This window comes from Pseudorasbora parva, chromosome 16 (genome assembly GCF_024679245.1).
Source record: "Pseudorasbora parva isolate DD20220531a chromosome 16, ASM2467924v1, whole genome shotgun sequence".
Classification (NCBI taxonomy): domain Eukaryota; kingdom Metazoa; phylum Chordata; class Actinopteri; order Cypriniformes; family Gobionidae; genus Pseudorasbora; species Pseudorasbora parva.
In genome coordinates this window covers 25,376,625-25,391,273 of record NC_090187.1, presented here as the reverse complement: position 1 = coordinate 25,391,273, position 14,649 = coordinate 25,376,625, and the positions used below count along the sequence as shown (strand labels likewise).

At 36.2% G+C, this 14,649-nt stretch overlaps 1 protein-coding gene across 2 annotated transcripts in view; it reads right to left on the bottom strand.

The window, feature by feature from the left end:
* The window catches only part of ano2a (anoctamin 2a), a 45,573-nt gene extending 33,467 nt beyond the window's left edge, over positions 1-12,106 (bottom strand). For both annotated transcript variants that reach the window (XM_067420039.1, XM_067420040.1), the window contains exons 1-4: positions 11,915-12,106; positions 10,297-10,463; positions 7,921-8,226; positions 4,450-4,542 (exon numbers count right to left, since the gene is read on the bottom strand). In XM_067420039.1, coding sequence (XP_067276140.1) covers positions 4,450-4,542; positions 7,921-8,226; positions 10,297-10,463; positions 11,915-11,951 — 603 coding nt within the window. In that variant the 5' untranslated portion in view covers positions 11,952-12,106. The remainder of the gene's footprint in view (positions 1-4,449; positions 4,543-7,920; positions 8,227-10,296; positions 10,464-11,914) is intronic.
* Positions 12,107-14,649: the final 2,543 nt, after the last annotated feature.

Here is a 14,649-nt window from a genome sequence, read left to right as displayed (position 1 = left end):
AGGTTTTTATTATTAAAATATTATTATTTTATTATTATCAAGACCCATAAATATTCCCCCCTTGCATTATTATACATTTTATATATAGCATAGCAGTTTAATGTAGTAATGACACTAAAACTTTTTTTTTGGAATCATAGTACTTTTTAATGCAGGTATTTGTTGGATCTCTTACACAGACAAACCGCGCGCACAAACTCTCCCGGTGCTCGTTATGACCCGCCTCTCCCACTATTAATGCACTATACATATAAAAATCATACAACTGAAACTAAATGTGATATGTTAAAATTATGTGTGCACTTTCACTTTAAGGATTGCCATTCCAGCGTGTGCACTTCAGATTATCAATACAATCAGTTACAGTTCTACTCGCAAGAAAGCTTGTCAGAATGACTCTTCCTAAACTGTAAATGGTTAGTTCATCCAAATATTTAAATTCTGCTGTTGTTTTTGCACATCATGGAAGCATTTGAACGTCTGTGTTTGCTACAGTATGTGTGTCGTTGTAAATCTCTTCATCATACAAAGCCAATGTGTCTCTTCAGAAGACTTGGATTTTAATTGATAATTTTTTTTACAATGTCTTTATGACATTTTTGGGATCTTTTAAGTTTTAGAGAAATGGACTTTAAATGGAAGGAAAGAAATCTCTCAGGTATAAAAATATCATGATTTGCGTTTGGAAGTCTAATGAAATTCTTATAGGTTTAAAACAACATGTGTGTGTTAGTAAGCTAAGTCTTGGATAAAACAAACTCTACATCACAAATCATATTGTTTATGTCAATGATACTGAAATTGCTGCTTCAATATACCTGTATATATCCTAATTAAATTAATAATCAAAGCCTTAATCAATATATATCCTCCTTTCTCATTATCATGATTTTTTTTTATTATGATTTCCAGTTATGATTTTGCTTAAGAGAACCACTGATTGTTGTTTTCTTAAGTGTGTATTTGGTTTCTGAGGAGGGGCTGAGTGTCTGGCTTAGAGATTTGTGATGTGTCACTAAACAGCTAATAGCAACGAGTTGTCGTGTGTTTGGATTTTGGAGGTATCACACGTGCCAGGATTGCAGAAACAGTGCGTGCTCACTTAGTCTGGCTACCAGATATAAAATATAGATTTGTCTTTCATTTAATTTATAATATTTTATTAATTTTATATTTCCTTTTGCTGAAACACTAGAGAATCAAGATGCATTTTGCCTGTACTATTGTCTGTATCTCAGTGAGAGAAAGCACTGTTGAATCTCTATCAGTATGTTTTGGGAAACATTCTGGTCAGAACTGGAGCTTAATCAGCTCCAACCATGGAGAAACTGTGTATCTTTGTATGTGTTAATTCGGGGGTGAAAGCGTCAACACATGATCTATGGACACGTGCATCTGATTAACTGACGATGTGTGGAAATTTACCATGACTGTCCATTTTCTCTGAGCCAATCAGAATCATCCACATTGCAATAATGACGTGGCTAGACCTTAAAAACAGTATAACTGTTGGGACAATTGTATATACAGGGAGATGGGGAGAAGGGGAATGCGGCTTCTGAACAAACAAACTGGCTTCTGCTGATGTAGACTGTAAACTATTCTTTAGTACATCTTTCTTTAATTAATTGCACTCCTGACTCTTGGTCTTCATTTTCCATAACTGGTCTTGGGTCATAAACTGTTAAAGGTGCACTATGTAGTATTTTTGCAGTAAAATATCCAAAAACCACTAGGTCGGTGTTATATATTTTGTTCAATTGTACCTACAATATCCCAAATGTTTCTAACTAACAATATCCCAAATGTCATATCTGCGCTACCCTCGGTTTCGGGTTTTATTCTGCAGGAGCGCTTTACTCTTAGCAGTGTGAACAAGTGAACGCACAGAGTAACGTCATAACATAATTTTAAACCAAGGTTATTATAGTTTCGCTTTTTTAAATTAGTTTTTATTTTATTATCGTTTTCAATTTTTCTACAAATTTCAGTTTAGTTTTAGTTAGTTTTACAAATGGTTTTGCTAGTTTTAGTTTAGTTTTTATTTTGCAAATACATTTCTATTTAGTTTTTATTTATTTAGTTTCAGTTTTAGTTTTAGTAATTATAGTTTAGCAGAGTTACCATAATGAAGCGTAGAGACCAAATCAAGGTTTTTAATTTCAGCAAAGTTTAATTAACAGATTAGAGTTTAATCTTACTAAACATCCTTAAGTGAAATAACTTAATAAACAAGCATTATTGTTTAAACCCAGGACGGTCTTACAAAACATGCATAAAGTTGGGTCTTCTTCTTTGAGCAAAAAAGCTTGAGTCAAACTATGACCTATACAAACAACGATCTGGAGATTAAAAATGAAAGAAATTATATTTTGATATTAAAAAATTATATTTGATATTTTTGACATAGGCTAATACTCAGAGGATCTATCTTAAAGAACAAAATAGATGCAACGTCAAATATAAAAGTAAAAATTATAAATTCCAGACAAACTCACTCATAGCAGATGAAATATTGTTAAACAATTAAAAGCTTATTTTAATTTCTTCAGTAGTACAATGTAGGCTAGCAGTTTTGCTCTGTGTGTGTGTGTGTGTGTGTGTGTGTGTGAGTGTGTGTGTGTGTGTGTGTGTGTGTACATGTTTTTCTAGCCTGGTGAGGACTTCAACCTGAATGCACACAAACTCATGGGGACTCGTGTCACCGTGGGGACCTAAATTGAGGTCCCCATGGGTACAAAAGCTTATAAATCATACATAATGAGTTCTATTGAAAATGTAAAAGTGTAGAAAGTTTCCTGTGATGGGTAGGTTTAGGGGCAGGGGCAGTGTAGGGGGATAGAATATGGTTTGTATGGTATAAAAACCATTACGTCTATATGGCAAGTCCCCACAAAGATAGTGCACCAGACATGTGTGTGTGCGTGTGTGTTTGTTGTGCTATAATTGTAAAGGGGACCAATGTCCTCACTTATCTAGTAAAATATTATGATAACTGACTAATAAGGACATTTGACTGGTCCTCACTAGTTAAAAAGGCTTATAAATCGGCCAAAACATGTCTTTATTTAAATCTATTGTTTTGCACGGTCTTGGGATGGGTAGGTTTAGGGATAGGGGTTGGGTTAGGAGATATAAAATATCATTAACCAATAAAATCAATGGAAGTCCTTACAATGTCCTCACTTATATAGTGAAACAAACCTGTGTGTGTGTGTCCTGGTATTCCCTACTTTGTGGGGAAATGTCTCCACACAGATAATAATATTATTAGTAGTAAATGATTATGATAACACCTTTGAGCCTGTCAATATTATGCAAACATGAAATCTCAAACGCACAGGAGGCTAGTAACGTTATTTGCTAATATAGTTGCTGACTTTTGCGCCTGCATCTCTCGTCACGTAAGAAACGGCATTCTAAAACAGTGAGCTTAAAAGAAGTTCAACGTGCATCTCACCTTGTGTTATTTCCCATTTCACTGCCACGGACGCATTGATTCTTTGTGAACTGCCGTTTAGGACTGGCGATGTGTTGACTGTCTGCACGCTTCCGTCAGGGCAGCGGTTAATCTCCTCCTCAGATCAATTCACGCGCAGTTGCGCAATAGACACTCCCTCAACCGCCACAGTCAGATTCTCCACCACATTAAAGAGAGCTTATTAATAACGAAAACGAATATTTATTTTTGCTAATTATTATTTTATTTCAGTTAGTTTTTTAGTAAGAGTAGTTAGTTTCGTTTAGTTTTAGTTTTTTATTTATTCAGATTTTTAAATTTTATTTCAGTTTACGAAAATGTTTTTTGACCAATAGTTTTAGTCTTAGTTTCAGTTTTCGTTTACGAAAATAACCTTGTTTTAAACACACATAAATGTATCTAATATGATAAACAGAGCTGCATTACCTCATAATCATAACCGGAAGAGCGGATCAGTGCAGGCGCCCGGGGAATGTGTCCCATTCCGTCATAATAAAAGTCCCGGTGTTCGCGAGCCGTGTGTTTGTTTAACAATCGCTCCAGCAGCTGTGCTCAGGTCCACAACCCTCGGCCCTGCTCTGCTTTAGACTACAGTAACGTTAATAACCGCATGCATGAACGTGATTTCTGCCCGAGTCCTATTTTCCATCGGCTGTGAGGTGCAGACCACATGTCCCAAGATGCTGTGCTCAAACTTTGCGTCATCAAACTACACATTTGTTTTGAATAGGCACTCTCTAGCGGATGGAAAGTTGCATAGTGCACCTTTAACCCCTAAAAATACATCTGATTTTTTTATCCCGCGATATCAATATATTACGATGCATTGTTACACCCCATAAATTATACATTACATGCTGCATCACAGCTTTATATTTTATTCTCAAATTATTCTCAAATTCTTCTTTTTATGTGGTTGTTTCCCCCTTTAGAATGGCTTTCTATTAGAATGATTTATAGTGACTCACCTTTTTAGTGGGCACTCTGATCTTAAGAAGTTCTGCCTCACGACTGAGAACAGACCAGGGAACATGAAGACGAGTAAACCGGACTGTCCTCATCTTGAAAGAAAATGAAAGAAAGAATCGGCATATGTTTAAAGAGTAAAGCATAAATTATAATGCATGAATAATGCAGTTCATGTCATTTAGATTTGCAGGATGCAACTGAAAATTTAGTTCAAGATAAGGTGATTTGGCAGTCTTGATTAACACAAGCAGAGGTGCAAACACACACACACACACACACACACACACACACACACAAAGACACACACACACACACACACACACACACACACACACACACACACACACACACACACACAGTCTATAAGAAGCAGCTGTTACTAAAATGGTCTTATTCAGCGTGGATGAGTGACACACACTCACACATACACATACACACACACACACACACACACACACACCTCTGGCAATGAGGATCAACCATAATCTGCCTTTGGGATGGAGACAGCAGCACTCAAATTTAATCCACACCAGCATAACACAACTGATCTACCACCATCACACCACCAACAATCAAAAATACACCCACGTCACAGCTTCCATTCAGGATTTTGCTCTTATCATTCAATCTTTATGCTAAAATGAACCCTGGACTCCTGGAGCCAATTAGATCTACACAGACTTAAAACATAGGAACATGCCTTTATAGTTTAGAATTGATTATAGTTAGTTGAGCAATAAGCAACATTCAAAAATCACTAGCAGCGTGGTAGTGTTTGTTTGTTTTTATTTTAATTTATGCTGATTAATAAATAACAATATGTTCAGGCAGATGTTCAGTTTTTATTGACTCATTCGTCATTATTTTTATGGAAATTAAAACAAAAAAATAATGGTCCTAAAATGGGCTTTATTTTATTTATGCAAAATAAAATATATATAATTAAAATATCAGAACATTTCTTCCCATAAATGTACCCATGTACCCTATTTTAAGGTGTAATCAAACCTGCATAATAATAGAAAGAACTATATTTGGTTTCATGAGGGTATTTCCTGAGTATTAGCTAGTTTTGTGGAAAAAAGCTGTACGAGTCAACCAATTTACTCCTATTTAGAAATACTAAACTCTCCCTGCTTCAACTTGGGAAAATCCATGAAGCAAGGGGAAGAGATCATCACTTTTGACAACTACAGTTGTGCCTTTTGCAAATATCTTGCCTTGGGGCAATCACTGCAGGAAAGCGAACACAAAGCTTTTTGGCAGCTGTTAACTAGTATTAGAAGATGCTGCATTGCTTGAAAATGAAAACTATCTCACCCTTTAAAACAAGACAGACGTTTCTCAGTGTGGGAGGCTTTGGGGTTTTCTAAACTGGGTCTTCACTTCTTAAGTTCCAAGGTCACCTTGGGAATCTTTTGATTGTGCTCATTCTGTTAATTTTGCACTCAAAACTGAGCTCATCCCCGATTATTCACGGCTCAAGATATGAGATGATGATACATTAATATATTTATAAGGAAATTTATATAAATACATGCATCTCCAGACAAGAACAGGCATAGGCTATTTTCAGAATTCTACGGCATACTACTATGCTACTCTTTTGCAATCTGTGTATTGTCTGGCCTATGTTTGTAAAAACATAAAAAATCCTATAATACACTTCAACTTCCATAAACTTATGATAAATAAACTCCAATGCACTGCATGGTTTTACCTTTTTCTTGACTTGCTATTTGATCAGAGTAGACTACTTCAATTAAGACATTTTACACAAGATGGATATTTAATAAAATAAAAATAACCTGAGAAATGACATACACTACTTTTCAAAAGTTTAGTTATTTAAAAAAAAGAAAGAAATGAACACATTTATTCACCAAAGATGCATTAAATTGGTCAAAAAAGACAGTGTCGACATTTAAAATGTAAAGATATTTATCATTTATAATTTCTATTTCAAATAAATGTTCTTTTAAAATCCAAATGAGCATACTAGTATGATTTCTGAAGGATCTTATCACATGGATAAATTACATTCTTAAAGGGTTAGTTCACCCAAAAATGAAAATTCTGTCATTAATTACTTACCCTCATGTTGTTCGACACCGGTAAGACCTCCGTTCATCTTCGGAACCCAAATTAAAATATTTCTGCTGAAATCTGATGGCTCAGAAAGGCCACAATGTCCTTTTATGAAGCAACGAGAATATTTTTTGAGTGCAAAAAACAACAACCCAAATATGACTTATACAGTGATGGCAGATTTTAAAACACCCCTTTGTAAAGCTTCGAACCGTTATGAACCAGTGTATCGAATCATGAAACGGTACACTGATTCATTAAGCTCCTAAGCTTCAGGAAGGGGTGTTTTGAAATAGGCCATTACTATACAAGTCGTTATTTTTATTTTTTTTTGTCAAAACTATTTTCGTCGCTTCATAAAAGGATTGTAGAACCACTGTAGTGAGATGGGCTTTGTAACAACGTCTTTAATGCCTTTTATGAATATTGAAAGAGGAAATTACATTGTGGACAATGGAGGCTTTTCTGACCCATCGGATTTCAACACTAATATCTTAATTTGTCACACATCAAGATGTTTGGTCTGAAAACTCACCATTGACAGGGCTCAATCCGAGGGGCGGGATAAACGGATGTCTTTCAAACTCTCTCTGCACGCTATAGGATAGAGCTACAACCAACCAGAGCACCGTGAATCGGAGCTCGTTGATAGATTAAACTTTCACCATATCCGGTCGGCAAAACTCAGAACACATCTCCCCTTCTTAAAAATGACTTCAGTGCCGTTCTTTGTTCTTTTCTCAGAGAAAAGCTTAACTCCCAAGTCTTCCAGAGTCGTCGCATCGAATCAGTCAAAGCTGATTCAAAAGACCGCCGTCCGACAACCTCTGTGTTTACTAGAAGCACGCAAGCGCAACTCTGCTCTCACTATGTTAAGCCCCACCGACCGACTCTATACACGATGTGATTGGCCCGACCAGAGTTTGGTTTTTACAGCTCAGAAGTGTATTGAGAGTTGCTAGACGACACTCCCGGCAGATTAGATTTGCTGCTGCTAGGGTGCGTCTAAATTTCTAGGCTACTTAATTTGTGTTTCCAAAGATGAACTCAAAGTCTTAAGGGTCTGGAACGGCATGAGGGTGACTAATTAATGACAGAATTTTCATTTTTGGGTGAACTAACCCATTAAATATATGATTTGTTTAAATTCTAACTTTAATTGTAACAATATTTCACAATATTACTGTTTTTGCTGTATTTTATTTAAGTATCTGAGATCATATAATAGAATAGACAAAAATAGACAAAATAGCATACTACTGTTTTAAATGTTGTATAATGCATCTGTTTCACGTACTATTTAAAAATTAAACATAGTAGTCAGCATACTGTGTAGTATTCCATTCTGAACATAAACATAGACACACACTGTACACACAAACCTCTTTGTCATGTTCAATCTCCAAGCCTTCCTCCTGAAGTCCTCTTTCAAATTCCTCCCTGATTTTATCTTTTAGTCCATCAGCGGGTTCCGTCCCAAGCCCCGCCTCCAGCACCACCTCCGAAATTTCGCCCTTCGTACTCCTGCGTGACGGGGTGGGGCTTTGAGACGGCACGTTACCATTAGAGACAACAGAGAGGCGGTGTTGGAGCTGACGTCTCTTGCAGTGATAAACAAGAACGTAGTCCACTCTTCTGTGGCCGTCTGCAAAACACAGCCCTCCTCCTGGACCAGGGCCTGGCTCCACCTGGAAACACACACAAGCATCTCAGTACCATCTAGACACATCTGCATGGCTCCACAGAGAAAGACAGTGCATTACAGATTCCTGGAGCTCTCTCAAAGCTGCATAGCATATAGTTGGCAGTTTCAACAAAAAACTGAGGATCTGGGTCATCCACTGATTGGCTGGTTGTTCAAAGCAGTCGGTGGTTTCAGTCATACACACGTTTGATTAGAATTCTGCTTCTGAGGAAGGTGCATAACTAGGACGGTCCCTGTGGTTAGCAAATTAATGGATAGGTGTGTCGGCTGAAATTGTCACTTGTGGTTTTCATAATGTTCTCTCGACACTACAGAAACATCCCCAAGAATATTATGTGCAGAATATATAAGATTATATATTTTCCCCAAAATGAAAAGGAAAACTTTTATGTTTGATTCATTTTCCAAAAAGACATTGTCAGACTGATTTATGCAGATCAGATTTTTTTGAATATTAAATTTTAATGATAAAAGCACAAAATGTATCATTAAAAAGTCTTCAATCAGTTTTCAGTTTTAAAGGGTTAGTTCACCCAAAAATTAAATTTATGTCATTAATGACTCACCCTAATTTCGTTTCACACCCGTAAGACCTCCGTTCATCATCGGAACACAGTTTAAGACATTTAATATTTTAGTCAGAAAGCGTATCTAAGTGTATGCACACTATACTGTCCATGTCCAGAAAGGGAATAAAAACATCATCAAAGTAGTCCATATGTGACATCAGTTAGTTGATTAAAATCTCTTAAAGCATTGAAAATAATTTTTAGTCCAAAAATAGCAAAAAACTACTAATTTATTCATATTCGTTATTTGAGGTTTGAAAACAAACGCGGAAGAGAAGACAATGCTGAATAAAGTCGTAGTTTTTGATATTTTTGGACCAACATATGGACTACTTTGATTATGTTTTTATTCCCTTTCTGGACATGGACAGTATAGTGTGCATACACTTAGATACGCTCTTGGACTAAATATAAAATATCTTAAACTGTGTTCTGAAGATGAACGGAGGTCTTACGGGTGTGGAACAACATTAGGGTAAGTCATTAATGACATAAATTTCATTTTGGGGTGAACTCACCTTTTAAGGTTGTAATATTTACCAGTGTCTATGGGAGCATTTTCTTACATAAGCTAAAGAACTTTAAAATAATGATAGTTAATTGGAATATGAATGCTGTGAAAGAACACATATAGGCTAACAGCTGGGCAAATCTGCTGAGAATATTAATCTGATCTCATTTAGCAGATGTTTTGTATTCAATGTGATACAATAAAAGCATATTGCATGTTGGGATCTAGGGAAGTACGTTCCTTCAATGATGAATGAACTCTGGAATCTAACTGTAACTGTCCAGTAGTGATATTGCTTTTTCAATGCTTTATGAGGATGTTTTTTTCCCTGTGGGTCCAACAATCTTTGTGTGACCAGCCAACAACTGAAAAACATCTTGTGACACCTTAAAGGGATAGTTCACCCCAAAATTTTAATTATCCCATGATTTACTCACCCTCAAGCAATCCTAGGTGTACAAGTTTTTCTTCTTTCAGACAAACAAAATCAGAGTTATATTAAAAAATATAATTGCTTTTCCAAGCTTTATAATGGTAGAAATGGCACTTTCCCCCACACCCAGAGGGTTAATAAAGGCCTTCTGAAGCAACGCATTTTGTAAGAAAAAAATATATATCCATATTTAACTTTATAAACTCAAATAACTAGCTTCTGGCAGACGGCCTACTCAAGTCGACTTCGCTTCAGAAGGTCTTTATTATTCCCCTGGATATCTTTTATGATAAATGGATGGGTGCACTTTTTGGGAATTCAAAATCAGGAACGCCATTCACTGCCATTATAAAGCTTGGAAGAGCCAGGATATTGTAAATATATCTCAGATTGTGTTCGTCTGAAAGAACGATGTTATATATGATCATTTTTGGGTGAACTATCCCTTTAAGTCAATTATGAAGTGTTTTAAAAGGCCTTTCTATGATAAAAAACAAAATGTCATGATAATTCCTGCATTAGACAACAGGATCCACGCACCGTGTCCTCTGCAATGTCGTTGGCATCGTGCCCACTGCTTGCCATGCCCTGCTGGCCCAGTTCAGAGATATCTCGGGCAAGACAGCGGAGTTTCTCACTCTGCATCGAAGAGGAATCACTTCTCATGACAGAAACACGCATGCGCTCAGGAGCCCCGTTCCAATTTTCTGTAAGAGAAAGAGATATTCACTAGTTAGTTAATAGTTAATTATTGTATATTGCCATTTTAAATATTTTCTTTTAAATCACAATGTATTTATATATATATATATATATATATATATATATATATATATATATATATATATATGTATGTGTGTGTGTGTGTGTGTGTGTGGGCATGTTTTTGTGACATATGAGGACACAAATGTGTATAATGACATCGGTATGACATAGGTATTACAAGGAGTAGGGGAAATATGAGGACATTGGCCATGTTCCCACTTTTCAAAAGGCTTATAAATCATACTTTTTTTTAGAAAGTAAAAATGCAAAATGTTTCCTGTGATGGGTAGGGGCAGGGGCAGTGTAAGGGGATAGAACAGTATAAAAACCATTACGCCTATGGAATGTCCCTATATGTCACAAAAACAAACGTGTGTGTGGGTGTGGGTGTGTGTGTGTGTGTGTGTGTGTGTGTGTGCGTGTGAGAGAGAGAGCGAGCGAGTGAGTGTATGAGTGTGTGTGTGTGAGTGAGAGAGAGAGAGAGAGAGAGAGAGAGAGAGAGAGAGAGAGAGAGAGAGAGAGAGAGAGAGAGAGAGAATGCAGCTATTTAAAAGTAGATGCGAAAGCCTTTTCAGCACCAAGGACAGCGACATAATTGAAGGATGTGCGTCAATGCTCAAGACCTAAACATGACTCTGATTACAGAAACAGTGCCATTATACAACTCTATTCTTTAAAAAATATGCTCACACCAGACTAAAGCGTCACTTAAATATGCCTCATGCCCTCAGGTAAACAAACACAGGGATTCATGACTCTTAAGAGAAAGCTAAGCGCATTTACACCACCTGACCAAACCATGCATCACACCACAGTCTATTTGCTTTCCTTCCCTGTTCTTTCATGTCAAATCACAGTTTACATTATGTCGTCAATGTAAAAAAGAAAGAAAATAGAAAAAGAAATCAAAGTGCATTTGATTTCTTAAACACATGGCGTCAGTTGGCGCTTGAAATAGCTCCAGCTTATTGCCCCGCTAATTATACAAACCCCCTCCGAGACACTGAGCCTTTTCTTTGTTTTCTAAAGCAAAAAGATAAATTCTTACACAATTAATGACATCAATGAGTGGTAAACTGTGACAGCCTGTCTGAATGAGCAAATAATGGCGCGCGCCTTAGTGATTTCACTGCAATTAACATGAACGACCAGTTTGGTGCCCCTTAAATGTTCAGTTTTAATCAGATCACACAAAACTGGCTATAAATGCATGATTAAATGAAATAACAAGCATGCATCTTTAACAGTTAAATATCAAGCGATCATGAAACTAGCCAATTTGTTGAAGTGACATTTTCATAGATGCAGTGAATTCATTTTCGTTTGGGCTCAGAGAAACCAATGCGCGCGCGCGCAAAACAACATCAACATGAGTGCCAGGGCTAGTACTCACCCGTGGCAGAGGGCGACCTGTTCAGTGCCATGTTCATGTCCCCGGTGAGATGGTGGACAATCCGCTCGCGGCCCCGCGCAGCTTAACGCGCTCGTGCTGCTGCCGTTAATTCCGTGGAGCACTCGAGACGCTCAAACTTCCAGCGAGAGTCGGACACAGCGCGCGTGCACCGAGAGAACGGTGACAGCCGACACTCCCCCCTCCCCCTCACACGGTCTCTTTTATACACAAAGGCTAAATGTAAGAGTGCAAGTCCAAACATGCGAAATCTTACATGTTTTCTTGAAAAAATAACTTGTAATATGTTATGATCAACAATTAAATAAGAAATAAAGTAATTGTTCACCCAACAATGATCTTACCTCATGTTGTTCCAAACCTTCTTTACTTAATTTCTTAAGTTAAACACAAACGGAGATGGAAATCAGAAGCGACATCTGTGAGGGCATTAATGATTCACACAACCGATTCATTAAAAATACCGATTTGACAAAGTTTCGTGTTCTTATTAAAATTACAAATCTGCATATATAATAATACTACTCCAAAATAGCGCATTTCCTCAGTCAGTCAGCTTGAATCGTTAAATCGGTTCGTTTACGAGCGAGATTACTTGTTTTTTTCAATTTTCGAATGAAAAGTCGTGTTCAGTATGCCCCTCCATTCAAAACAACTACAACTTCTGAGTAATTTACTTCTCGACCTTTGATTTTTTTAGGACATACGTTTTTTAAACTGCTTTCAAATTGAACTTGCAAAATTTGAAAACATTCCGTACAAGGTATATCCGCCATCTTGACATGCCCTTTGACCCATGAGTTCAATTGACTTTTCATGTAGGCTAAGGATACTATCACCAACCGTAAACATAATTTACTCAAGTATACAGTTTAACCACAAGTATTTTTTATTGCCATTTACACCACTTGCACTAAGAAAAACACAAGTGGCAAATTTTTTGTTGAAAATCAGCTCTTTGGCTTGTATGGCATTATGGTATACAGGAGCCTATCTTATAATTAGAATGTTATCAAAAAGTTGATTTATTTCAATAATTCCAATCAAAAAGTGAAAACTGTATATTATATTCATTCACATTACACAGACTGGTTTATATCAAATGTTTATTTCTTTTAATTTTGATTATTATAACTGACAACTAATGACAATCCCAAATTTATTATCTTAGAAAGTTATAATATAACTTAAGACCAATTTAAATAAAGGATTTTTAGAAATCTTGGCCACCTGAAAAGTATGAACATGAAAAGTATGAGCATGTACAGCACTCAATACTAGTTGGGGCTCCTTTTGCCTGAATTACTGTAGCAATTTGGCGTGGTCAGCAGCAGGAAGCATGAAGTGCACTAAAACGTCCTGGTATTTGGCTGCATTGACTTTGGACCTCAGAAAACACAGTGGACCATCATCTACCACATCTTTTCCCACCCTTCGCCTCTTTATTAATGTGCTTGGACACAGAGCTCTGTGAACAGCCAGCCTCTTTCGTAATGACCTTTTGTGTCTTGCCCTCCTTGTGCAAGGTGTCAATGGTCGTCTTTTGGAGAACTGTCAATCAGCAGTCTTCCCCATGATTGTGTAGCCTACAGAACTAGACTAAGAGACCATTTAAATGCCTTTGCAAGTGTTTTGAGTTAATTACCTGATTAGAGTGTGGCACCAGGTTTCTTCAAAATTTTACCTTTTCACAATATTCAAATTTTCTGAGATACTGAATTTGGGATATTCCTTAGTTGTCAGTTAAAAACATCAACATTAAAATAAATAAGCATTTGAAATATATCAGTTTGTGTGTAATGAATGAATATAATATACAATTTTCAATTTTTTAATGGAATTAGTGAAATAAATAAACTTTTTGACGATATTCTAAGTATATGACCAGCACCTGTATATGGGTGAATACCTCAGAATCAGCAGATCCTATTTAAATACGGCATATTCATACATACTTATTTAATATTCTTCTTTTGTGTCCATATACAAGGGGTTTTCAAACTTTATGATGCCAAGGACCCCGAATATAATAATAAAAAAAAAAATTTGTATGAAAAAACATTTAAACTGTTAGAATTTTTTTTCCCAAACTTAAATTTGGCTATGCTTAATGTTGGATGTATAAATTTGAAGAACATTTTCAATTAAAAATGATTTGTATAAGCATTTTTTACAATAAATGTTTAACTTACAGACTGCATTAAGAATACTGCCTTAAATGAGCAAGATAAAATGGACTATAGTGAAAATAACTCCAAGCAAACATATACATTTCATTAAAAAGTATGTACAGCAAGAAAAGAGTGAAACATTTAAGAGTGAAAAAAATGGTATGTTCTGTAAAATTTAGCTTTGTCTTTTTATTCTCTGAAAATTTCTGGGGACCCCAGTTTGAAAACTCCTGCCATATACTACCGAACACGTGGGAATGACGTGGCAATCTTAGAGATGTAGAGGAAGACATGGAATAGAGAGCATTAGTATGGGCTACTTTTATAACACTTTGGAGATTCAGCTAAATTTCTCTTTTTGTATTTTATGGAATAAAGTCATACAGTAGGCATATTGGAACAACATAAGTAAATAATGACATACATTTAGTTTTTGCTAAACTATTGTATTCCCATACGCATTATATAATGAAATCATACTTGTTAATGATATTCATTGTGAACGGAGTCTATAAAATAAAGAGTGTTGAGATACTGTTTTGACAT